General features: G+C 46.6%; 1 protein-coding gene across 3 annotated transcripts in view; it reads left to right on the forward strand.

Annotated features, from left to right (window-relative positions):
* The window catches only part of KDM1A (lysine demethylase 1A), a 164936-nt gene extending 139962 nt beyond the window's left edge, over positions 1-24974 (forward strand). For all 3 annotated transcript variants that reach the window (XM_030539424.1, XM_030539426.1, XM_030539425.1), the window contains 4 exons: positions 9868-9982; positions 15150-15277; positions 22322-22468; positions 24312-24974. In XM_030539424.1, coding sequence (XP_030395284.1) covers positions 9868-9982; positions 15150-15277; positions 22322-22468; positions 24312-24497 — 576 coding nt within the window. In that variant the 3' untranslated portion in view covers positions 24498-24974. The remainder of the gene's footprint in view (positions 1-9867; positions 9983-15149; positions 15278-22321; positions 22469-24311) is intronic.
* The last annotated feature ends 1822 nt before the right edge of the window (positions 24975-26796 follow it).

Below are 26796 nucleotides of genomic sequence, written 5' to 3' on the forward strand. Positions count from 1 at the left end.
AATTTGGAGTGTAGCCACAGTGAAACCTTCTCCTTGTGCAAAACTGTGTAGGGAGGGTCTGCCATCATGGCCGTTAGTTCAGTGACTTCCCTGGCCAAAGTGATGGCTACTAGGAGTGCAACTTTCATGGAAAAGTATCAGAGGGTAGCCGTGTTAGTCTGGATCTGTAAAAGCAGCAAAGAATCCTGTGGCACCTTATAGACTAACAGACATTTTGGAGCATGAGCTTTCGTGGGTGAATACCCACTTCCTCAGATGCATGTAATGGAAATATCCAGGGGCAGGTATATAGGTGAGGCCTTTTCATACTGAAGGATCCCCACTGAATTTCAAATTTGTTTTGCCTCTCCTATCCTGGACAGATCACAGCAGGAAGGCAGAGGATCTTCCACCATGTTCCTGTGCTGTGTTTGGACAAAAGATAGTTGTCTGTCCCCATTTTTGGCCACAATCATGCATTTTGCTCATCTGCAGGGATTCAGGCTCACTCAGTAATTTTAATGCCTCTCAACTGCTCTAATCTGGCATCACGCCATTACTGCTTTGGGCTGAAAGCTGTTAAATTGTCACGAGAGGATCTGAACAACTGCGGTGAGCATTTATGCTTGCTGAAACTCTAACATACAGAGTCCGGAGGGATTAGGAGAGAAGGTGTGATTTAAAAAAAGAGGTGAGGCAGGCCTAGCAGGTTGCACTGCATACCGAATAGGGTCCCTGGTATTGACTGACTGTCCTTAATCTTAGTCAGAACTGAAAAGACCTAGTTAGGTGTCTTTTGCCTCTCTGCTGTTGTGGAATTGTTCACTATATTATGCTTGCTCCCTGTTTTGTTTTAAATGTCTCAGGTTTTATTCTACAGCCTAATTGATCTCTCTAAATCTAGATGTTTGTTGACTTTTAAAATTTCTGCAGACTTAATTTAATGACTGTAATTGCTAATTATATCTCCTTGTATTACCACAATAATTTCTCTGCCTTCTTGGTGTTTTCATCCTTCTAGTATTTGTAGACTCTTACCTTTTGTGTCCCTCTCCCCTTTTACCTTAATAATCAATTAGCTAAATACATACGGTTTGGCTATTTTAAACATTCATCTCTAGTCTCTCCTTCAAGTCCCCTGATAATTGTTGTTGCTCTTTCTCTGAACTCCCTCTGATTTGTCAATATCTTTTTGGTAAAGTGATGTCCAGAATTGGGTGCAATTTTTGAGGCAGTCATGCCAGAGTAGTACACACAGGACATAGGGAGTTTTACATCCCTATCCTGTGCTATTTGTGTGTGCAGACCCATTGATATAGCCTTTTTTTTTTTTTTTGGCTGAGAGAGACACATTTACTTTGCTGTGTCTCTGCCCCAGATCTCTGACAGAAATTACTACTTTCCTTGAGTGTGTGTTTCAGATAAATTTTCCCTAAATGTATTTATCTGCATTTTTCCAAGCTGCCTGTTTTTTTTTTAATTTTCTGTCCATATTTCAAACCTCTCTGTCATTTTGCATTATTTGTCCTCATTGGTGTTTGCATTTACTCCCAATGTAATATCAGCTGTGAATTTAATTACTGTATTGTTGACTTCCTCTTCTACACTATCATGGAAGATAATCTAGTGTTCAATACCGCCTTCATCCAATCTCTAATTCACTATTTTTCAATGCTTTTGTTGTCTCTCCAGCCAATACCAGTCAACATTGTTCAATGCAAGACTATGAAAATCAATTTTAAGAGCTGTCTTTCAAAATATTAAATTAAATTAAATACCTTACTAAATTTCAAATATAATAACTGCTTTCCTTTCATCTTCTAATTTAGTAATTATTTGGCAAGATCTATTCTGAACAAAATCTCACAGTGCTGTTTATTCTCTAAATATTTAGGCGTAGTGATTTGAGGTACCTCAATTTTTGGGCAAAAAACTTAAGATGCCTTAGAGGAGCCTGATTTTTCAGACAGCACTGACCACCCATCCTCTGAAGTCGTATTGGAGTGACACTTGTGCCCATTGGACCACCTCCCCCCTTTAGGGGACTGCCTTCCTGTTATCCAGCAGGCTTGGAAACTGACCACTATGGAAAAGTGGGTCATGGAGGTCATAACATCTGACTATACCATCCATTTTACATCATGCCTTCTCACCCCCACCTCCTTCTCCATCCCTCTTCAGGACCTGTCTCACGAGCTTGTGTTGGGACAACAGTTTGACTCTCTCCTCCAGCTAGAAGTGATAGAACTGATCCCTTCCTCCAACAAGGCAAGAGGTTGTACTCAAAGTATTTCCTGGTGCCAAAGAAGGAGGGAGGCCTATCTTAGATCTAAGATACTTTAAGCACGTGAAGCCTCAAAAGTTCAGGATGGTGACTCTGGCAACTGTAATTCTCTTATTGGAGGAAGGGAATTGGTTTTCAGCCCTGACCTACAAGATGCCTGTTTTCATATATCGATTAAACCCATCACACAAGAAATACCTACACTTCATCGTAGGCCTGGATAATTTCCAATACCTTCTTAGTTGTCCTCACTTCTTCTTGTAGAGTTGGGTAAATTGGGGCCTTAATGGCAGACCTCTCCTCCCCCCTTTATGGTATTCTTCAAGAATAAAGTCTCCTTACATCCTAAATTCTTATAGAAATTTCTGTAGGATTTCCACCTTAATCAATCCATCCATCTACCAGTATATTTTCTGAAATCTCATAATTCTCAGCAGGAATCCTATTTCCATACCCTGGTTGTTAGAAGAGCTTTGGCCTTCTATTTAGATAGGACCAGGCAATTTGAAGATCGCCTAGGCTCTTCATCTCCATCATAGATAGAGGCCGGGGATTATCTTTCTCTACTTAGAGACTGTCAAAATGGATATCTGGTTGAATTGTCACTTTTTATGAGATCGCAGGTGCTCAACCCCCACATGTGGTGATAGGACATTTGGCCAGATCTCAGGCAACATATTACAGCATTGCTGAAGAATGTAACAATTTCTGAAATACGTAGGGCCGCTACCTGGGTTTCTATAAATATCTTTACCCAACTTTATGCCCTTATCCAGGCTGCCAGATCCAATGCGACCCTCTGTTCTGCAGTATTATCTTTACTTCTGGACTTTGTTCTGAAGCTCCCTCCTCCTTCCGTCAGAATACTACTTGGAAATCCCCTGAGGTGGAGCACCCATAAGACACTACTAGAGGAAGAGGAGGTTTCTTACCTTGTGCTCTATCTGTGGTTCTCTGAGATGTGTGTCCTTATGAGTGCTCCACTCCCGTCTTCCGTCCCCTCCACTTTAGAGCATTCGCTAAGGATGTTGGGTAGAGAAGGAACTGAGAGTGCTCCTATATAAAACCTCGGTGTCTGACAGGAGGGTGCTTAGGTTGCATGTATGGGGTGAATAGATGCTGCTACCTGAAAATGTCTGATCAAGGCATGAGAGGCACATGCACACCTGAAGTGGAGCACTCACAGGAAGAAAAGCAGTTACAGTACAAGGTGAATAACCTCTTCTTGGGGGGAAGGTCTATGGCCTGTGTTATAGAGGATTTTCCCAAAGGGACCTTCTGGCTTTGTAATCTATAAATTAAAACCAAATTGAAACACTGCTTTAAAGGGACACACAGTTCTGGGGGACAGCACACAACAAATGAGCAGGAGGCTCCAAGTCACTCTGCCTCTTCTTGTTCTTCTCTCTTCCAGTGTTTAGGGGTTCACACTTATCAGATGTGTTAGCTCGCAGAAGCTGGGCTCCCAAGTGCAATTGTTCTCACTGCTCTGAACTTGGCCCAGGGAGGGGAATGGCATCTGAGAGCCTGGCTGTGCAGGTACAGAGAGGAACGTATGCTGGCGATCCCACTTCTTCACGTGCTTGCTCATGTTGATTCCATGGTAGGTGTGCACACGCCAACGTGCACAGTCATCGGATTTTTTTTGCCTTAGCAGTATCCGTAGGGCCAGCTTTGGCCCCTCTGGAGTCCTGCACTCATGTACCAGTATGTGAGGCGCTGCTGGCCCTGTCAGTTCTTTTTTACTGCTTGTGACGGTTGTTAGGGTATCTTTTCTCTTGTATCTGCAAGTGCGATAGCTTTTTTTCTACATTACTGACTGTTCTCTTGTACATAGTTTATTTTAGTTAATAAGAAATGTGTGTTAGAGTTGCAAAGAAATTAGACCTTTTTGGGAGAAAGGTTTACTCAACAGCCAGTATCCAGCTCTGGGTGTCAAACCATCAGGCCCTGTTGGGGAGATACAATTTTAATTTGTGGGACTCCATCAATAAGTTCAAGGACTCACTTCTACAGGACCTCAGTGTGCATCCATTCTGGAGAAGGGCAAGGCAGGGGCCAGAGGCTCTCTCCAGGTGGCGTGGGTTGCGGCTGACTCATCAGCCAGAGTTGTAGCCTCTGCTGTGGTCATGAAGCGCCGTTTGTGGCTACAATCCCTGGGGCTTTCTCAGGAGATGCAATTGTCCGTTCAGGACCTCCCGTTCAAAGGGAATGCTCTCTTCTCAGAGCAGACTGATGCTAGGCTGCACTGTCTGAAGGACTTTCAGGCCAAGTTACGTTCACTGGGCCTTTACAAGCCACAAACTGTTAGGAATCAGTACCGGCCACCTCCACCGCCCAGATCTTCGGGGCCACTGCAACAAGGCACCAGTAAGAGAAAGGAGTGGGATAAAGGGTTTCAACGCAGTTGTCGTGCTTCATCCTCCTCGCCTGCCCAGTCTGGTCCTGGATGACACCCAGGGGGTCCACAGCAGGCATTTTGATGGTGCGCTTGAGAACAGTGGCCCACTTGAACTTCAGAATCACACACACATCCACCCTCAATTTGGTTTTGAACCGGTTGTGTCCCTTCCTGGCTGCATGGACCTGATTGACATCAGATTGTTGGGTGCTAAACACAATAGCTTTGGAAGGAGTTCCCTTCGGTGATTTTGGTCTTCAATGCTTCAGACCTGGTTTGAGGAGCTCGCCTCTGCACGCAAGGTCGCTGGTCGCAGGAGGATAGCTCTCTACACATAAACATCAGGGAGCTCAAGGCGATACTCTTGGCCTGTCATGCATTCCTCCTCCACCTGATGGACAAGGCGGTTCAAATCCTAAACAGACAATACCCCTGCAGTATTCTATGTCAACAAGTAAGGCAGAGCTTGCTCATCAGCCCTTTGCCAAGAGGCTGTCTGGTTATGGGGCTTGTGTGCAGCATGCCATTCATTTGGTGGCCTTGCACCTCCCAAGGGCCAGGAACGTGCTAGCAGATCACCTCAGCAGGACCTTCTCGTCTCACTGCGAGAGGTCACTTCACCTGGAAGTGGGCAGCGTGATCTTCCAGAGGCCGGGGGACTCCCCAGGTGGACCTATTCATGTCCAGAGAGAAGAGGAAGTGCCACAACTTCTCCTCAATTGGTGGACTCCACAGAGGCTCCCTTTCCAATGCATTCTTGCTCCCATGGTCAGAGGCACTGCGGTATGCCTTCCCACCAGTACTGCTGGTGCAGAATCCTTGTGAAGATGAAGTGAGACAAGATGAAGGTAATCCTGTTAGTGCCAGCATGGCCCTGCCAGCACTGATTTAGGAAGCTGTGGTGCACTCAGTAGTGGAACCTATAGAACTACCACTCTAGCCGGACTTACTCTCCCAGAACTGTGGCCGACTGCTGTACCTGCTGTACCTCGCAGCCCTGCACCTGACAGTATGTCTGCTGCATGGCTAAATCCAGAAGAGCAAGCATGCCCAGTACAAGTTTAGCAGGTCCTGATGGGTAGCAGAAAACCCTCTACCAGGGCAATCTACGTAACCAAAGGCAACAAAGAGTCCTGTGGCACCTTATAGACTAACAAATATCTTGATCATTAGCTTTCGTGGGTGAATACCCACTTCGTCAGGGACATCTGGGAACAATCTGGATAGTAGTCCCTTCTGTATCCCCTGTCAGCTGTCCTTGCTGCTGCTGCTGCTGGTACACTACCTCCAAATGGCCTTATTCAAAAAAGCAATGAGCAGACCAGTGAGAGACACTGTGAAGTTAATCATCATGATGCCTCCCCCGCCCCCCCAATGTAGGCAAGTCTTAAGAGAGGTTTTCACCAAATCCTCAGTTACTGTCCCTGCCCCAGTCTACTTACCTAGACAATGTACTCCTGACATGACCACAACTTCCCTTACTCCTCATCATCTTCACAGGAATGTAGTCCTCCCCTGTGCATGCCCCATCATCTCCATGCTTAGTGCACTGGAAGTCTGGAAGGTAGTACAGGAATTAATCCCTTAGGAATGCCATAAAGTCTAGTTTGCAGAGGGAACAGCCTGGCTGATACCTGCCCATGTGCCCTTCCCTTCGCTACCCCTATCATCCGTTACCGTATTGGTCCTCTTGGAGTGGGAATCCATATTCAGGAAAAAGCCTGCATCTTCCACAATCTGAAGGGCCAGATTCCGTTCACCTAGGGAGCAGATACAACCTTCCTAAACTTCTTGTTTGATTAAGCCCCAACTAATGGAAGGTGAGGATGATCTCTCCCCCGAACAGAAACATGCAGGATCACCTCCCGTTTTATATTCCTCTCTGGATGAGGCCCTCTGCAACTTCAATGGACTTCCAAGACCTCATGAAGACAGTACTGGAAATGCTGGATATCCCTGTTATACAGGAGGCCAGACTACATGATCACAATAGTGCCTTCTTGCCTTGGAATCTGTGAATCTATAAATCCCACTGGAGATCATCCAGGAGAAGCAGCACAATCTTCTCAACATCCTCCAGACTGAGACTCCAGGGAAACTGGTGATGCCCACAAATCAAAGGCTTCCCATGCGTGCCATGACAATCCGGCATGTGCCAGCTTCAACTCCCACTACTTCCAAGAGCACTGAACCCTCCCTATCAAGTGCCTTCAAGTATTTCTATCAGCATCCTGCACCTGGCTCCCTTGTGGTTCATGCAGAATCCACAGATCAAGGTCTTCCGGAGTCCACTCTTTACACAAAGAACCCAAAAAAGTTAGAACTTTTTGTCTTGAAGGTTTACTTGTCGATGAGCCTGCAAATGAGAGTACTCAGCTACCAATCTCTGCTCTCAAAATGTGACCTTTTAATCTGGAAAAGGCTTTCCAACTTCGTGGATAAACTGCCAGAAGAATACTGGGAGATGAAATCCCTCATGTTCTAAGGTCAGCTCGTGACCAGAACATCACTAACATCTAACACAGCGCCGAGAATAATGACCATTCCCTTTACTATGAGGAGGCCCTCCTGGCTGCAGGCATCTAGGATTTTGAGGGAGGTTCAGGTGCCCAATGGGGACCTCCAGTTTTGAGGGCAATGAGCTATTCAACAGTAGTATGGAGGAAATGCTCTATACATTTAAAGATTTGCAAGTGACCTTGCAATCTTTGGGACTGTACATTCTAGCACTGAAGCTGAAGCCACAGAGCCAAATACCTCTGCAAATACTACTCTCAGCAAAGATATTCAGAACCTCCCAAGGAAGAGAGAAATTTCTGGAACCAATCCTCTCCTGCTTCCTCAGCTACTTCACTGCCTGGGGTGTCAAACAGGCAACAGATTTGATGTCTGCACTGAAGGCCTGACTTGACCATTTCAACCACTTATCTTACTTGTAAGATGCCTGGGCTAGGATGACTGGTTGGTCCTCAAGGTAATAAGCCAGGGGTATCTCATCTGGTTTCAAGTGGTTCCAACCCCTTTTCTGGGACCCTTCTCATAGGCACCATTGAAGCAGGAGTTAGCTAGAAAAGATTTCTCTGGTATTATTAGACTTTATTCCACTAAGGCTCAGGCATCCTTTGCTATCTGTTTGGATAACATTTTCCATACCTTAGAGCATGCAGAGATGTATGTAGACCAGGGCCAGCTCTAGCAATTTTTCCAGCCCAAGCACGGCAGCACGCCGCGGGGGGCACTCTGCCGCTCGCCAGTCCCGCGGCTCCGGTGGACCTCCCGCAGGCATTTCTGCGGACGGTCAGCTGGTCCCGCGGCTCCGGTGGAGCTGCCGCAGGCGTGTCTGTGGGAGGTCCACCGGAGCTGCGGGACCAGTGGACCGTCCGCAGCCACGCCTGCGGCAGGTCCACCGGAGCCGCCTGCTGCCCTCCCAGCAACCGACAGAGTGCGCTGTGGCCTGGAGCCGAACCTGATGTAGACCAGCAGTGTGGAGCTAGGTCCGCAGATTTGCCACTTGTTGTTCCCTCGTGCAAGCTTCCAGATTGGAGGCTAATTTTGATAGGGCTGTCCTGCAGTCACTCTTCAAGTAGCACGCCTCTTACCCATCTCCAAGCAATTAGGCAACTGTTTGTTAATCACCAAGAATGGACTCTATGGACAATCACTTGGAGAGAATGCTTGCCTATCTTACAGTAACTATAGTCCTTTGAGATGTGTTATCCACAAGGAGTCCATGGCTTGCTCTCCTTCCGCACTGATTTGGAGTTCTGCTACTGTAGGATTCTTTATCGGCAAAGGACCTGAGTGGTGGTTGAAGTTGGCTTTGGGGAACTAGAGGGAAGCCAAGGGACAGGTGCAGCCACAAATGGATTGCTTTTCAAAAATAATCCAGTATTGATGCACATGAGGAACACATGCATCAAAAGTTGAAGCTGCAGACAACACATCTCGAACCGCAGTTATTGTAAGGTATTCTTTCTGTTTTACTGGGAATGTAAATAAGAATTCAAGGACTATGATAGCAAGCATCACGCATTTCCTTTTCATAAGAGAAGCATTAATAACTACTACTTTACTCCAAACTTTAGTATATCCCTGTGTCTTCATGAGTTTTGAAAACTGGTCAGTGGGAGACCAGACTTTTGAGTGTGCTCAAGTTGTCTAACTATTTTCCTTTCCTGCTTTTCTTCCTCCACAGTTATTTTATGGGGACTTCCTTACTAGCTAATTATATTTTCATTCTTTTTTTTCTTACAATGGATTTTAAATAAAAAGTCCAGTAATCTAACCATTTGTCTCCTCTACAGATCTCCACTCATCCCACCTGCTTGCTTGTCTTTAAATTTTCAAGCAGTTTGTCTTACAACAGAGAATGGGTTTATATATGTAACAGTAGATGGCAGTTAGACTGATACCATAGTGTACCTGCACTGCTAAATCAGATAACTCTCTAGTTCCAATCAACAGTCCTAATTTGAATGTTTCACAGACTATGGTTAATGTGCTAGATATCCGGATCCTTAAGAGTGCCTACTAGAATGTATAAGCAAGACCATAGCTGGTATGGTAACTTGGGTAGTAATGTTGGGCATTTATATTCACTAATGGGGGAGGGATAGCTCAGTGGTTTGAGCATTGGTCTGCTAAACCCAGGGTTGTGAGTTCAATCCTTGAGGGGGCCATTTAGGGGTCTGGGGATTGGTCCTGCTTTAAGCAGGGGTTTGGACTAGATAACCTCCTGAGGTCCCTTCCAACCCTGATATTCTATGATTCTACTGAACCAATGCCCCAGCCTAGTTAGATGACATTGTGTTGACATACATGCAAACGAGGCTTACAACCTATTGTGGCTGTTAAAGATCCCATGGCACTTTCTGCAAGAGTTCACACTTTTAAATAAAAAGAATTTCACTACCAAATTCTCCCTACATTTTCAGTTAAGGAGCTGTTCCTCACATCTTGTTCTAAACTATTGTGTGGTGGTATGTACTGTTACCAGGTGGGTAAAATGATCTCTCTGCCATAGCTTTTTAATCAGGTTGCAAACTACTGTATGATGCTTTTGTATGGAAAGGCAGTATATAGATAAGTGGCTTTGTATTCACTGAATTGTAATAGCCTGAGATTTCCCCTCATTAAAAGCTGTACAGAGAATGCTTATGTTCAGTTTTGGATCCTATTAACTCTTGAGCCCTCTCATTTCTAGGTGGTATTATGTTTTGACCGTGTCTTCTGGGATCCAAGTGTCAATTTGTTCGGGCATGTTGGCAGCACTACTGCCAGCAGAGGAGAACTTTTTCTATTCTGGAATCTCTACAAAGGTAAATATATTGGGTGTTCAGTTTTATTGTGTCATTTTCTTTTTCACAGTAACAGAACTAGAAAAAGCCATTTTATGATGATCGTAATAAAGCTTATAGTGCTTTTCATCAGTAGATTTTAGAAGAAAGTATCGATACCTCCATTTTAAAGATGGACAAACTAAGGCAGAGAAAACAGGTCAGTGACAGAATTCAGGTTCTTCTTTGAATGCTGATCCCTGTGTGTATTCATAATCTCAGTGCACCTGAGACCAGAAAATTCTAGCAAGTAGTGTCTGTAGGTCTATGCCGGCATCCCATCTCTCCTTGTGGTCTGTGCCAAGGGCATAAGGGGTGAAACGGACTGATGCTTTTTCAGTTCCTCCTTACTGCTGAATCTGAGATAGTAGTTAGTAAGAATCCCCACCCTTCCTCAAGTACTGCAGAAGATTCAGCAGGACAGAACATGAGTCATTCTCACCCTGCTCAAATGGCCCAAGCAGTTCTGGTTCCCAAACCTCCTACGTACATCCTCGCCACTCATCAGCATTTGTTCCCCAGTGAGGGACTTAGTTTATGCCCAGGCGTTAAGAATGGCTTCTCCTGCCCCTACTCCTTTTCAGTCAGTGATGATTACCAGTGTGCCTCTGCTATCTCAGAGAAGCTCATATCTCTGCTAAGTGCAGTACTGGCTGCTCCTTTCCCAGCTGAACATGTGAGACACAAGAACTCCACCTTTGGAAGCACCTAATGGAACGTTCCATTAGGCCCTAGTCAGGTCCAGGCCAGAGAGAACCTCTCTGTATATTGACCTGAGACAGAGGAGAGCACCGCCTAGCTCGATGTTTGACTCAGGAATGGGAATGACTAGAGCAAAGGACCCTTTGGCTGGGCCTTCTCACAAGAATAAAAAATGCTCTCATAGGCATAAAAATAGATCCCCTCTTATATTTAAGAGAAGGGATCCTTAAGTAACTCCACCCAGGTAGGGCGAGTCCTTGCACCCAGGACACAAGGATTTAGGTCTTCCTAAGCCTTGTAGCCGTGATCAGAAGGCACGTGAGAGCACGGCTTCTTCAGTATTGCTTCCTGCATTATCATCGATTATGCTGCCAACTAAGCACAGGGAGCCAAAGATCAAGAACCATCAATCCTGACGATGACCACATGGTCAGAGGCTCCTTCATGGTCAGAAGTGCGTCAGCCATGTAAGGAACCACTGACTACCAAGAGTTTCTTTACACTGACTATGGTAGCATGAGGCAACAAACTACAGCCTTCTAAGGCTCCAATGTCTCCCTCTTCCTGGATCTGCAATCTCTCCTATTGTCAGGTCCACCCTTCACCAGGTAGAAGTTCATGTCTGATTCCATCCACTAGCTGTGGCTTCCCAACATAGGTGCTGATGCTACTACCAGTGGACTGGACTCTCATCATCAAGATAGTCAGATGTGTACCACTGGAACAATCTTCCCCCCACTGAGGTAGATCAGCCTAAATGAGCTCAAGAGTTTCCTACTACCAGTTTCATCCATTCAAATGGAGACACCCCCCCTCAGAACCAGTGGTACCCAAATCTATATCTTTAGTGCAAAATAAAATTTCACATGGTTACCTTGGCATCGATAATACCAGCAATAGAAAGACATGGTTCACAGTTCTCGATATGAAAGATGCATGCTTTCATGTTGATATTCACCCTTCCCACAGAAGGGTGTGTCTGCTTTGTCTCCTACCATCCTGGGGAATGTCTATGAACATGGAAAAGTCTGTTGGCTCAAACCTAGACTATAGATTTCATAGGCGCAACCTTAAACTCACTCAGGGCAAAGGCTTACCTCTCTACAGACAGATTCAAAGCCAGAAGCAGGCTGATAGGTCAGATTATGCATTACCCATGGACATCAGTCTGGATTTGTCATTCTCTCTTGGTTCACGTGACATCATGTACTTACATAATGCCATTCGCTAAACTCTACCTCCGCTGCCAACAGGGTTGGCTTCAGACAGTATATGTCTCAAGCAGATACAGCATGAATACTTTAGTGACAATCCCCATCAAGGTAAGAGTGTCTCTGAGCTGGTGGAAAGTTTGTGCACAAATGTGCATGGGCATTCATTTCCTGTCCCCCACACCCAACAGGGCAGTAATCACAGATGCCTCTTTGTATGGAGCCAACTCACATGGATGATCACACAGCAGATAGTCACACTTGGATGCCCTTGGAAACCAGAATGCACGTAAATCTCCTGGAATTCAGAGCAGTCTGACAAGCATGCCATTAATCCAATCTCATCACATTCTCTCAAATCAGACAATATGGCAACTGTAATCTACCTTAAAAACCAGGGAGGAGCAAGATCCATTCCCCTGTGTATAGAAGCAGTCAGTTTATGGAACTGGTATATAGAGAACCATTTCACCCTTTCAGAACCATACCTCCCAGGAGCCCAGATTTGCTGGCAGACAGACTCAGCTAGCACTTTGCCGCTGACTTTGACTGGAAGTTACACAGCTCAGTGGTGAACAGCGTATTCTGTCAGTGGGGAACCCTTCCTCAGGACCTGTTCTCATTGCAGGCAAACAGGAAATGCAGCACATACTGTTCCAGGGCTGCTCAGGACCGCTTTTTAGAGGTAACGCCCTCCTAGTCCCTTGAACAGACAGCTTGAACTATGCCTTTCCGCCTATCCTCCTGCTTTATCGAGTACTGCAGAACATTCAACAGGACAGAGCAGGAGTTATTCTTGTGCCCAAATGGCCCAGGCAGTTCTGGTTCCCAGGTCTCCTGCATATGTCAGGCCATCCATCCATCAGCATTCATCCCTTCCCGGACCTCTTGATTCAAGAGAAAGTTGAAGGCAGGCATCTCAGCCCAGAAGCTCTTCACCTCATGCTTTGTATTTGGTTGGGTGTCAGACCTAGAACGTTTATTTCAAAACTTGTCAAACAGTTCTTGTAGATTACCTCCTTACCCTCAAGATGACAGGTCTTTCCTTTAGCTCAATATAGGTTCATCTCTTGGTTCTTAAAGGGCTGAATTAGAATTTTCCCACCAGTAATAAGACAACCCCTCGGTTGGACCTTAAGTTAGTATTTAAACCCCTGGCTACCTCTTTGATGCTTCCCTGTCTGTGAAGGTTGCTTTCCTTGTTGCCATCATCTCAGTCAGAGGGATAGGTGAACTGGGAATCCTAATGGCAGACCCTCCTGTATTTCATAAAGACTGGGTCTCACTATGACTGCGTCCAAAATTATCATCCCTAAAGATGCTTTGGAATTTCACATAAACTAGACTATCCTCTTACCTATAAAAAACAACAGAGTCCTGTGGCACCTTGTTGACTAACAGACGTATTGGAACATAAGCTTTCGTGGGTGAATACTCACTTTGTCAGATGCAAGAGTATTCACCCACGAAAGCTTATGCTCCAATACGTCTGTTAGTCTATAAGGTGCCACAGGCACTCTATCGCTTTTTACAGATCCAGACTAAGGGCTGGTCTACACTACGGGGGAAAATCGATCTTAGATACGCAACTTCAGCTATTTGAATAATGTAGCTGAAGTCAAAGTATCTAAGATCGAATTACTCACCGTCCTCACAGCGCGGGGTCAATGTCCGCGGCTCCCCCTGTCGATTCTGCAACTCCGTTTGGGTTGGTGGAGTTCCGGAATCAATATAAGCGCTCGGGGATCAATATATCGCGTCTAGATGAGACGCGATATATCGATCCCCGAGCAATCGATTGCTACCCGCCGATACGGCGGGTAGTGAAGACGTAGCCTAACACGGCTACCCCTCTGATACTTGACACCACTTACCTATGTTCTTTCTAAAGCCCCATACCTCCCGCATTGAGAAAAGACTGCTCCTTCAATGTGAGATGACCTTTGACATTTTATCGATGGAGAACAAAACAGACCAGAAAGTCACCTAGGCTGTTTCTTGCCAAAGCGGAATGAGGCCAAGGACAATCTGTTTCCTACCAGAGGGTCTCCAAGTGGATCTCTGGCTGTAGCTTATTGTATCAGTTAGTACACCTTCCTACACCACATAGGGAGTGAGCTCACTCCACGAGAACTTAGGCAGCCTCAGTAGCATCAAGAAGTATCTGTTTGATGTTTGCAAGGCAGCAGTATGGTTCCATCCATGCAGGATACATCCCATTTTGGTCCAAGCCTCCTCTGCTGACTCATCCTTCGGGACAGCAGTGCTACAAGCAGCCAAACCACCTATATACATGCACTCTCCTCTGAGTACTGCTTGTCAGTCACCCACAGTGGAATACACAGAGGGACCAGCACTTGAAAAGGAAAGTTAGTTACCTTTTGTAACGGGATTCTTTGAGATGTATGGTCCCTATCTGTATTCCACTACTTGCCTTTTGCTTCAAATCTTCTCTGATTCACAGTAAGAAGAAGAACTGGAGAGTTATTGGTCTGCATCCCCCATTATGCCCTCAGCACTTACTGAGGCAAGCAGCGGCACAGATGCAGACTAACAGACACTACTTGCTAGGATTCTCTAGTCTCAAGTGCATGGAGTACACACGCATCCACAGTAGAATACAGGTAGGGAACACACATCTCAAAGAACTCCTGTTACAAAAGGGTAAGTAACTACCTTTTACCAAGCAATCCAGATCACTCTGTACGACAGTCCTGACTTCATCATTGTTTACCACTCTGCCAGTCTGTCATCAATGATTTTGTCTTTAATTCCAGATCATTCATAAAAATGTTGACTAGTGTCAGGCCTAGTACCAGTCCCTGTGGAGCCCCACTAGACACACTCCATGATTCCCCATTTTTAAAAAGCCATGATGTCTCTAATGAGGGCCACCTCCATTTCTTTTACCAACTTAATCCTTTCTAAGCAGGTTATAAACAGTGATTTTTAATATTCCAGTCATTCGGATTGTCCTGGCTAAGAAACTAACAAAATGTCCATTTTAATTATAATGTAACCTCATCTCACTTATTTCAAAGTGAAGTATTTGCACTGTGGTGGTTTACCTGGCACTTGGTGACTTAAGGCCATTTTGTAATTTTGTTGGGTTTGGTTTGTCCTGAAAATTTAGGTTCTGTTCCACATTTTTCTAAGTTTAAGTACTTTACTCATAATTAAAAAAAAAAAAAAATCTATCAGCACTTTGATGCATTGTTCTTCCTCCTCCTCCTTAGCTCCAATTCTCTTGGCCTTAGTAGCAGGAGAAGCAGCTGGGATCATGGAAAACATCAGTGATGATGTCATTGTTGGGCGCTGCCTTGCAATTCTCAAAGGCATCTTTGGCAGCAGTGCTGTCCCCCAGGTACTACTCACACTCTGTTTTGTACATCAGTCTCTGAGTCCTAGAAAATATAAGAATCCTAGATAATTGATTATATTATCTACCTGTCTGTGCTAGGTATTTATGCCACTCTTTGCATGAGTGTTTGAATGCCTCCATGGTATATGGGAGTGCCAGCTATTCTTTTCTAGGACCTGTTTATGGAGTGAATCTATCAAAATCATAAGCATTTTTCAAAATGTCAGAGACATTGTAGGACTTTAGACGGGTTTTGAATTGTTCATTCTCCAGGGCCACACTTAATCTGACAAGTCTTAAAATTGTGTAAACTAAAATGGGCAGATGTAATAAATTAATTCAGGAATTCTATCTTTGGACTAGGATCAGGGCAAGGATAGCAATTTCTGTGAAAGAATGACAAATAGGATTCTCTGTGCTAAACGTATTAACTGACCTAGCACAATGTTTACATCTTTGATAAATTTATCACAATATCAGATTCTCCTTCGAGTGCTTGCTCATGTCCATCCCACATTAGGTGTGTATGCTTGCCCTATGCACTGGTGCCAGAAGTTTTTCCGTCAACAGTATCTGTAGCAGAGCAGCTCTGGCATCCTCTGGAGTGGCACCCGCATGGCGTATAAGAGACACCACTGGCTCCCCCCACCCTCAGTTCCTTCTTGCTGCCAGTGATGCTGCACGGAATGTTCTCTGCTCTTACTAGTGTTGCTTAGACTTGGTTCATACAAACTAGAGTTCTTGTAAAGTTAGTGTACATAGTTAGTAATTGAGTTAGTTAGCCCTTAGCAATAGCTGGAGTTTTATTAGGCCCATCAGGGACTTAGCTGCGGGATGGGGCATGTCCCTAGGCTTTAAGCCCTGCAGTTGCTGCAAATGGCCCATGCCCATGAGCGATCTGCTTAGTAGCTGTCTCAGGTGCCTTGGTGAAGGGCACATAAGTGATGAGTCAAATCTGCAAGTCCTTTAAACTTTGGACTGAGAGTGTGAAAACAGACTCAAAGTGCTCCTTATACAGTTGGCACTCACTCTGGCCCCGGAGCAAAGGTCCGACTTGGCACCTAGCACCGCGGCATCGGTGTGTAGTGCTCCAGCGGCACTCATCAACGGCCCCAGCCAAGAAGTCGGAGAAGGCCAATAGGGGACAGTCTCCTACTCCCTGCAAGGGGAAGGACAAGGCTTGGGGCATGCTAAGACTCACACTGGGCGGCTCATCTGCTCCATTGAGAAGTCAGGCCTCAGCTCATGTCGAACCCAGAAACCCGGACACAGAGATGGGCCTTCATCAGCTTCGGGTGCCGTCGATGCCTGAAGCGCTCCAGGCTGTGGAGGAGATCCTGATGCTCCCGGTGCCGCCCACACCAGCCCTGGTAGTGGCCAGACCCTGGGGGTATAAGGCCGCCTTGGGATCTTTCCATCTGCCCTTGCCTCAACGGTACTGCTCCCCATCACGGGGGATGTCCCACCACCGGTCACCCACTCAAAGCCATCATGCCTCCAAGTTAGGGAGGCAGACGCATTGGAGCCCTCTACAATCACCAGATCTTGGGCACCAGCAGTAGGATTCGAGGCGGACCTCGCCAGTTACCTGGTGCAGATCCACAGAGGCATGCGCTCCCCAGCAGGAATGTCAGGACTGGCCCTGCAGATCATCAGAACACCATTACAGATCCCAGGAACGATCGGATGACCTGCAGGTCCCGTTCCTCGTCTGTTACCGGTCTCAAAGCACGAGACGTGGATTGGCAGTCTCCTGGCACAGATTCGCTGAGCGCCATCAATCACCAAGGTCCCAACAGAGGCGCACATCCTGCTTGGACTGGTCCTTCTTTAGACGTGATCGCAATTATCACCAGGCATGGGGTCGCCACTCCAGTGGATCCAGGTCACCAGCTAGCAATCGCTCCGGATGTGGCTCCAGTACAGAGCAAAGCTCCATATCAGCGGGGCAGCCTTCCAGACCCTCGGTGCCGCCTGCATCATCAGTACTGAAACCCGCCCGGTTGCCGTGCCAATGGTACCCCTGGAACCTGTGGAGGTTCACCCAGCCTTCCCAGCCTGCCCACTCAGCGTCGGGAGCCTTGGACAGGCCTGTGGCCTCGATGACCCAACTCCCTACAGTGCTTGAGGCCCCAGGGGGTAAGACCCTTCAAGTCCATGTGGACCAAGGGGAAGAGCTTGCTGGACCACCAGTGAGTGTCATGGAACCCCTGGTACCGGCCTCCTCCTCCTCATCTCTGAATGAGGCCTTCATAGAGCCCCCTCACCTGGTTCCGCAGGATGACACTGAAGTGCACCAGGAGCTGTTGAAGAGGATCGCATCCAACCTTGGCCTGCAAGCGGAGGAATAGCAAGAGCAAGTGGACTCCCTGTTCTACATCCTCTCCTCCACAGCCTCTGCTAGGATCGCCCTTCCCCTTCACGAAGGGGTATTGAAGATATCCAGCATTTTGTGGCAAATCTCCTCCTCTCTGCCCCCCCATTTCCAAACGGGCAGAGCGTAAATACTTCGTCCTGACTGAGGGGCATGAATACCTTTACTCCCATCCTGCCCCAAATTCCCTGGTGGTTGAGGCAGTTAACCACAGGGAACACCAAGGGCAACCCAGAGCTATCCCCAAACATACAGACTCCAGGAGACTGGACTTTATTCCTCATTGGCCACCCTCAACTATAAACTCAAACACCAGACGTTCCTTGGCTGCTACAACTTTAACACGTAGCAGACCGCGGTCAAGTTTGAGAATGCCCTCCCAGAAAGTTCCAGTAAAGAATACTGGGCAATCCTCGACAAAGGCACGGGCGCTGCCAGGGCAGCCCTTCAAGTGGCATCTGACACGGCAGACTCTACCGCCCACACTGTGGCGTCTGCCATCTCCATGCAGCAAGCATCCTGGCTGCTCTTCTCTGGGTTGTCCTCCGAGACTCAACAGTCGATTCAGGACCTCCTTTTCGATGACCAGGCCCTGTTTGCGGAGCAGATGGACAACAAATTACATGAGCTGAAGGACTCCCGAACCATCCTAAAAACCCTAGGGCTCTACATTCTGGGCCCAGCATGTAAGTGGTTAAAACCGCAACTTACCCAGAGGCAAGGGAGCCCACACCAGCAGGATCCGCCACACAAGGGCTACAGACTGCACACAAGCCACCCGCCCCCACCCTCTTCCCAGTCGGGCTCGACCCACTCCAAGCAAGGAGCTAGAATGTCATTTTGAGGGACGCCCGAAGATGACCTACCAGTCTATTTCCTGAATCGGATGTTCCTAATTTTTTGCAACCGCCTTTCCTTTTTCCTCCTGGCGTGGTCAGCAATAACTTAGGACCACTGGGTCCTCAGTGTGGTGGCGCACAGATACACCCTCCCAGTTTATTTCCACACACACACACACACACTCTCTCTCTCTCCCCCCCCCCCCCCATTGCTCTTCAGGTACCTTTCTCACGAGAGTTTTCTCAAGCAGGAGGTTCAGGGGCTCTTACAGCTGGGGGCGATGGAGGAGGTCCTGCCTCCTTACCGGAACAAGGGTTTCTGTTCCCAGTATTTTCTGATCCCAAAGGCCGAGGATGGTCTGTGTCCCTTCCTGGACCTGCGAGACCTGAACAGATACCTAAGGAAGCTAAAGTTTTGCTTGGTCTCCCTGGCCTCCATTATCCCCTCCCTGGATTCGGGAGACTGGTATGCCACCCTCGACCTGAAAGAGACATACTTTCACGTAGCAATCTTCCCAGGACATTCACACTTTCTCTGTTTTATGGTTGGTTCGGCCCCCTATCAGTTTGAGGTCCTTCAGTTTGGCCTGGCTACAGCACCCAGGGTGTTTACCAGGTGCATAGCGGTAGTCACGGCCTACCTCAGGCATCAGGATGTCCAGGTTTACCTGTACCTCAACGACTAGCTGGCCTAAGGCAGCTACAAGGCTCAGGTCCAGCGTGACATCACTATACTACAAGCCATGTGCCACTCCTTGGTACTACTGGTCAACCACAAAAAGTCCATGTTAGTTCCAACTCAAAGGATAGAATTCATCGGGGCCATGATCGACTTAACCTAAGTGAGAGCGCTGCTGTCGTTAGACAGGTTTCAGGCCCTGATGGACCTCATCATGGTAGTGTCCACAGTTCCCCTGACAACAGCCTGCACCTGCTAGGCCACATGGCAGCTTGCACATACGTGGTCCGCCATGCCAGGCTCTGCATGCGGCCCCTGCAGCAATGGCTGGCGTCAACCTATTCCTAGTCCAGGAACCACCTGGAAAAGATTGTAACCAACCTCCAGCGGTTCTCACCTCACTGCAGTGGTGGACTGATCACAAGAAGATCCTGGAAGTAGTCCTGTTCGACAGTCCCACTCTATCTGTCGAGCTAGTGTCGGATGCTTCAGACCTCATTTAGGGGGCACACCTCAGACATCTCCAGGCCCAGGCGATGTGGACTCCAGAGAAGACCACGTTACACATGTCAAGAAGCTCAGAGTGGTCTGGCTAGCCTGCAAGGGCTTCCTGCTGCACCTGTCGGGAAAAGTGGTGAGAGTTCTAATGGACAATATGATCTTGATGTTCTACATCAACAGGCAAGGAGGAGTGCACCCGTCAGCTCTCTTCCAAGAGGCTCTCCATCTCTGGGACTTCTGCATTGGCCACGGCATCCATCTGGAAGCTGGTCACCTCCTCAGCATCAGGAATGCCCTAATAGATCATCTCAGCAGGGACTTCTCTACCACGAATGATTGCTCCACCTGTGGCCTGCACAATCTCCCAGAGGTGTGGAACTCCCCAAGTAGATCTGTTTACCAGCAGGCAAAACAGAAAGTGCCATCGGTATTGCTCTCGGCAGGGCCTGAGCAAGGGCTCCTTCTCCGATGCCCTCCTCCTGTCACGTGCTGAGGGTCTGATGTACATGTTCCCTCCGATTCCTCTGGTCAGCTGGGTCTTAGTAAAGATGAAGAGGGACGAGGCACAGGTTATCGTGATCACCCCTGCATGGCCTCACTAGCACTGGTTTGGCACGCTCGTGAACATGGCAGTGGCCCCTTTTCTGTCCCCTTCCCTACCATCGGGATCTGCTGTCACAGGATCACGGTCAGCTCCTACACCCCAACCTCGAGTCTCTAAACCTCTTGGTGTGGACGCTCCATAGTTGAACTCAGAGGAGCATACCTGCTTGGAGGAGGTCCAGCAGGTCCTCCTCTGAAGTAGGAAGCCATCCATGAGATTAACGTGGCCAAGTGGATGAGGTTTTCCCGTTGGAGTGTGGCTTTTCTTCCTCACATTCCTCAGTGCAGTCCATCTTGGACTACTTACTGCACCTCAGGACCCAGGGTCTGGCGCATTCTTCCATTAGAGTGCACCTTGCAGCCATCTCTGTGTTCCACCAGCCGATCAAAGTTCAGATAGTCTTTTTTCATGACATGACTGTCAGGTTCCTGAAGGGCCTCGAGAGGATTTAACCGCAGGTATGGGCCCTCTCCCGCAGTGGGACCTTAACATGGTCCTCTCCAGGCTCACCGGCCTGCCTTTGAAGCCGCTGAGCTCGTGCTCCCTTTCCTACTTATTCTGGAAGGTCGCTTTCCTGGTGGCGGTGATGTCAGCGAGATGAGTCTCAGCGATTAAGGCCTTGATCTTGGAACCGCCTTATACAGCGTTTTATAAGGACACGGTCCAGCTGCGGACCCACCAAGCCTTCCTACCGAAGGTGGTATCTATCTTCCACGTTAGCCAGGACATGTTTCTGCCTGTGTTCTTTTCTAAGCTGCACAAGACTGCCGAGGAAAGATGTCTGCATCTGCTGCACATCGGAGGGCCTTGGCCTTTTACCTGGTGTGTACCAAGCCTTTCCGTAAATTGACTGAGCTCTTCATCATGAAGGGCCTTCCAGTTTCTTTGCAGAAGATTTCCAAATGGATCATCTCTTGTATAAAGACCTGTTAAGATCTAGCAAAGGTCCCGCCACTGCCGATTGTCAGGGCCCATTCAACTAGAGCGCATGCATCTTTGGCGGCCTTCCTGGTGCACATCCCGATCCAGGACATCTTTAAAGCCACGGCGTGGTCCTCGGTCCACATGTTTACGTCTCATTATACCATCACTCAGCAGGACAGAGACAACGCTGGGTTCGGCAGAATTGTATTACAATCTGCGCAGCCGTGAACTCCTACCTGCCTCCACGGGAACTGCTGGGAGTCACCTAATGTGGAATGGACATGAGGAAGCACTCGAAGAAAAAAAGAGAGTTATCTTTTCTGTAAGTGGTGTCCTTTGAGATGTGTTGCTCATGTCCATTCCACAACCTGCCCTCCTTCCCCACTGTCAGAGTGTCTGGCAAAAAGGAACTGAGGGTGGGGGAAGCCATCAGCGCCCCTTATATTGCACCATGTGGGTGCCACTTCAGAGGGCGCCAGAGCTGCTCCCCTACAGATACTGCTGAGGGAAAAATTTCCAGCACAGGTGCATGTGGCGAGCACATGCACCTATGTGGAATGGACATGAGCAAAGCATGTCAAAGAACACCAGTTACGAAAAAAGTAAGAGTCTTTTCTGTAATGGCCCTCTAATTTAAAAATGGGCCAGGGTCATAATGTGGCATCCGAGATCTAGAACTGGCAAAAAGAGTTTGATCAGGCAGATCCTTAAGATCCTTCATGAGTCTCAGAAGGGGCTCTTGCTTTCATTGACAATTGTAGGAAGTGCTACCATATAGCATTTTTAAGTGCATAAATTCTATTCCCGTGCACAGTCAGTGTGGAAATTGCAGTTCCAACAGGTGCTAAGTCACTGCTTTGTAATTGTGTTCAAAACATCGGATTCCAATCTTCTCTCTTCAGTGGAGATTCTGTACTATTGTCTTGTGAAATGTGTTTGATAGAATATCTGCAGAAGTGAGCTTCCTGATCCATGATAACTGTGGTGCAAATATTTCTTAACACACAGAAAAACAAAAACACACACCGTGGTAGCATTAGGGCGTCATGCTTATTTTACTTGCTGTAACTTACTCATGTAAAACTAGTGATATAGACAGCACAACACTCTTCTCTTCTTGTCTTAGCCCAAAGAGACAGTGGTATCTCGTTGGCGTGCTGACCCTTGGGCCCGGGGGTCCTATTCTTATGTCGCGGCTGGATCTTCTGGAAATGATTATGACTTGATGGCTCAGCCAATTACTCCAGGACCAGCCATTCCAGGTGCTCCCCAGGTGAGAGAATCTACAAATGCAATTGGAAGTGACTGGCATGAGAACATAATAGGATTTCAAAAGTCATTTGTGAAACAGGAGCATTCGGTAATTCATCCATTCTCCAGATACTCTCTAACGATTAGAGCTGGTCAGAAAACAGAATTTCCTGTGGGAAAATCCAACATTTCGAAATTTGTTTTTGTTCTAAACTGGAAAAAGAAGTCAAAATGTTGAAACTTCTCCTGAAGAGAAATTCAAACAAATGTCTATTTGGAAACATGGAGATATTTCATTTTGGTTATGTCAAAGCATTATAGTAAAATATATAATAATAAACATATTCTAATATACAATATTAAATATAAAGGTTGAAAGAAAACATTTTTACCTTATTGAAACGAAAAAGATGAAATGATTTGTTTTCACACTTTTCCATTGAAATTTTCATCAAAATAGAAAAGTTTTGAGTTTGAAACTGTTTTCCTCACCTGAGAACTCTTCCATCAAAATTTTTTTGACCAGCTCTACTAATTAACCTTGTTCTTGCAGTAAAATGTTTCAGCTGCCTGATGGCAGTGAATGTGCTTGGCTCTTAGTCCAATCCTCCTGTTCAAGAGGTAAAAGTAAGAATTTGGCTCATCTTATTCCATGAAAAAAGCCAAGAAGTAGATGATGCTATAACAGAGGTTCTGTGTGGAAATGAGCACAAATCAGTTTAGTACATCCTCTGCCTGTCAGGAAGCATGTACAGAAATAAGTGTCATTCACAAAGTGTCTTCCCAGCCCCCAAGTTGCTTGAGGCACATTACAAAGATTTGCAACAAAAATATCAACTCGGCTCCACCTTCGCCATGATGCAGCAAGGGGCCACCCTGTAACATGTAACCACATCGTGTAGTAGGGGAAGGAACGGGTTGTAATAAGTTACAAGAAATGCCTCCGAAGAATCATTTTAAAATGTTTTCAAAGTAAGGAGTGATGGGATAAAGTAGAAGAAATTAGGGAAGTGTCCATACCTTAAGAGCCACAGTGAAAGTTCTGTCTCCTGCTAACCTATTGAGCAAATGGTGAAATCCCTAAAAGCAGGGGGCTTCTGAACACAGCATGGTGAGGTTCCAGCACCAGGGTCTTATTTAGTCTCTCTGAATACTGTTATGGTTGGTTAAATCCATTAGTTTAGCCCCGATATGTTGCTGGATAGTCTGCACCACAGACTGTAATGTACAAACTGTTAATTGTCTCAGGTTTTTCCCCTCTGTCTTTATTCAAACCACAGTATGTCAGTGTTCACTATTGAACTTTTAGTGTGCAGCAGCAGCAGGGGCAATGGGGATGCTTAGTGTGTGGCATGCTGAAACGCTGTAGATTTACACCCCAGCTCAATGTGCAATGTTTGTGTAGACAGACCTTTAACCAGATGTGGTGGTGTGGAAATGATCAAACACACAATGTTGAGTACACAACATTCTGTGTTCTCTCTCAGCCCAATTTCTGGCTTCAAAACTGAACTCTAGGGTAATCTTTCTTTTTGCTCTGATGCCCAGCTCCCTCGACAGCTAGCAGTAAAGTGTTCCCTTCAGCACAACAGATGTCTTTTTAAAGCTGAAAATTTGTGATAGTTGGGAGGCAGATGAGGATTCTCCTCTGGTCAAGAGGCATTTGTTGAAGGAAAGATTATAACATTCCCTGAGATTACCTAGTTCATACCTAAACCAGCTTCGTGCAGCAGAAGTAACCCTGTGACTAGGAGGAATGTTTATTTTTAAGTAGTTCGCCTGAGAAATCTAGCATTTATGAGAGAGAACCTGAGCTAAGTCAGCTATATGACACTTAACAATGTGTTGTTTGTTCTTCTTCCCAGCCAATTCCTCGCCTCTTCTTCGCAGGAGAACACACAATTCGTAATTACCCAGCAACTGTCCATGGTGCTCTACTGAGTGGGCTGAGAGAAGCAGGACGTATTGCAGACCAGTTTCTTGGGGCCATGTACACTCTGCCACGCCAAGCTACACCTGGGGTGCCCACACCACAGGCCCCTAGCATATAAGGGAGATACAAGCTGCCAGACAGAGGAGCGATGGATTCATAATGCATTTACTGTGGACTTGTTTTTGGGTACAAGATGTCTTCATAGTCTGTAGCAGTAGCCACTGAAAGCACTGTGCCAGAAGTCACTTATTAGCATCACCCCATTGCAATGGCCTTATGAAATATGATCTGACTATTGTCCATGCACCTGGTATACAGATTCCTGTCTGTCTGTTTTTCCGACTATATATAGAGTGTCTTACTGCCAGACTGGTCAGGAATTCATATGGCAGTGCAAATACATTGGGAATCCAAGCTCCTGGTGTTTAGCAGAATTTCTTTTGGCACATAAAGAACCTACTGGCGTATTCACAGTTCAGTAATTGCACAAAAGGTTTCAGACTCTAGTAGCTGGTTGTTGGTAACAGTGTAGAATTTCTCTCTTATGTGGACTTTTTTTGATTGTTTTGAAAAAAATAAAGTTTTCACCAAGTTCCTTTCTTCCTCTTTCATTTGAGAATTAAATTGGTGCAGTTGTTTCTCCTCAGTAGTAAAAGCAGAGTTGCAAGTAATGCTCATCACAGAGCAACTCCAAAATAGTCCTTAAGCCACTGCAATGTCGTCTCTCAGGCCACGTCCAGACTAGGTATTAAAATCGATTTTAGATACGCAACTTCAGCTACGGGAATAACGTAGCTGAAGTCGAATTTCTAAAATCGAGGTACTCACCAGTCTGGACGGCGCGGCATCGATGTCCGCGGCTCTCCGTGTCGATTCCGGAACTCCGTTCGGATTGATGGAGTTCCGGAATCGATGTAAGCGCGCTCGGGGATCGATACATCACATCCAGACTAGACGCGATATATCGATCCCCGAGCTATCGATTTTAACCCACCGATGCCGCGGGTTAGTCTGGACGAGGGCTCAGTTGGAATAAATAGTCTTTGAATCAAGGGACTGGAAGCCAAGTGGGTACCCTAACCACCAGACCACAGTATTATTCATTCTTTCTCCCTTGCTCTTCTCCCCCCGTAATTGTTTTAAGTATTTATACAAAATGGAACAGCTTCAACAGGAGAGACTGAGGGAACCCCACAATAGAATATCCCATAGCTCAGTGGTTAGAGTGCTCGCTTGAGAGGGGAGGTGGAGAAAAATTGAATTCTGGTCTCCCACATCCCAGATATATTCTCTAGCCCCTGGGCTAAAAGTTGTCAGAGAGAATGCAGCAGTGGCTCCTTCTCCTGCATTTCTTGCAAGAATGTCTGACTTCAGGAGAGGGGTTCCCAGGTGAGAGTTGCTAGCATTGAGAGGTGCCTCCTTCCAACCTGGATTTAGGTGCCTAACCTCCTGAGGGGGGTGGGGCTTAGGACACATTCCTCTCGTCAGCCTTTCCTTTGGCTTGCCTAGGCAGCTCCCCATCTAGGATACTGTCTTCTGTGGATCCCTTTCCTAGATGTCTGTCTCTCCCTGTTCATTGTATAGGGAGCCTGGGCACCTAACCTGGCTTTGTGAGTCCCATTGTCATTCCAGTCTAGGCACCTAAGTTCCATTTGTGTATCTGGGCCTCAGTTCTCTAACAGAATTACTTCCATTCTTCAGTCTCAGACAAAGTATTAGCATTTCTGGTCCCTTTCAACTGCAAAAAGAGAGCTGCAGGCTCAGGTGAGTCAGGTTGATTAATGTGAAGAGCTGGAAACAGGAAACGAGAGATAAATTTTTAAGTAATAAAACCTAAGGCAAGAAATCTCTCAGTTATACAGTCTTCTGCGTGGTGGCCATGGTCTTCTGAGTATCATTCACATGCACGCCTAAGTTTGGGTTTTAGGTAACTTTTAAGCACACTTTAAGATGTTAAGTTTCTTGAGTTCTCCAATTACAAACAAAATAGGAATGTACATTCTTCAGAGCAGGGCCATTATCTTTTTGGCTAGCATGACTCATAGAATATCAGGATTGGAAGGGACCTCAGGAGGTCATCTAGTGCAACCCCCTGTTCAAAGCAGGACCAAACCCCAACTAAATGATCCCAGCCAGGGCTTTGTCAAGCCAGGCCTTAAAAACCTCTAAGGAAGGAGATTCCACCATCTCCCTAGGGAACCCATTCCAGTGCTTCACCATCCTAGTGAACAAGTTTTTCCTAACATCCAAACTAAACCTCTCCCACTGCAACTTGAGACCATTGCTCCTTGTTCTGTCATCTGCTACCACTGAAAACAGTCTTTGGAACCCCCGTTCAGGTAGTTGAAAGCAGCTATCAAATCCTCCCTCATTCTTCTCTTCTGCAGACTAAACAATCCCAATTCCCTCAGCCTCTC

This window comes from Gopherus evgoodei, chromosome 20, assembly GCF_007399415.2.
Source record: "Gopherus evgoodei ecotype Sinaloan lineage chromosome 20, rGopEvg1_v1.p, whole genome shotgun sequence".
Lineage (NCBI taxonomy): Eukaryota > Metazoa > Chordata > Testudines > Testudinidae > Gopherus > Gopherus evgoodei.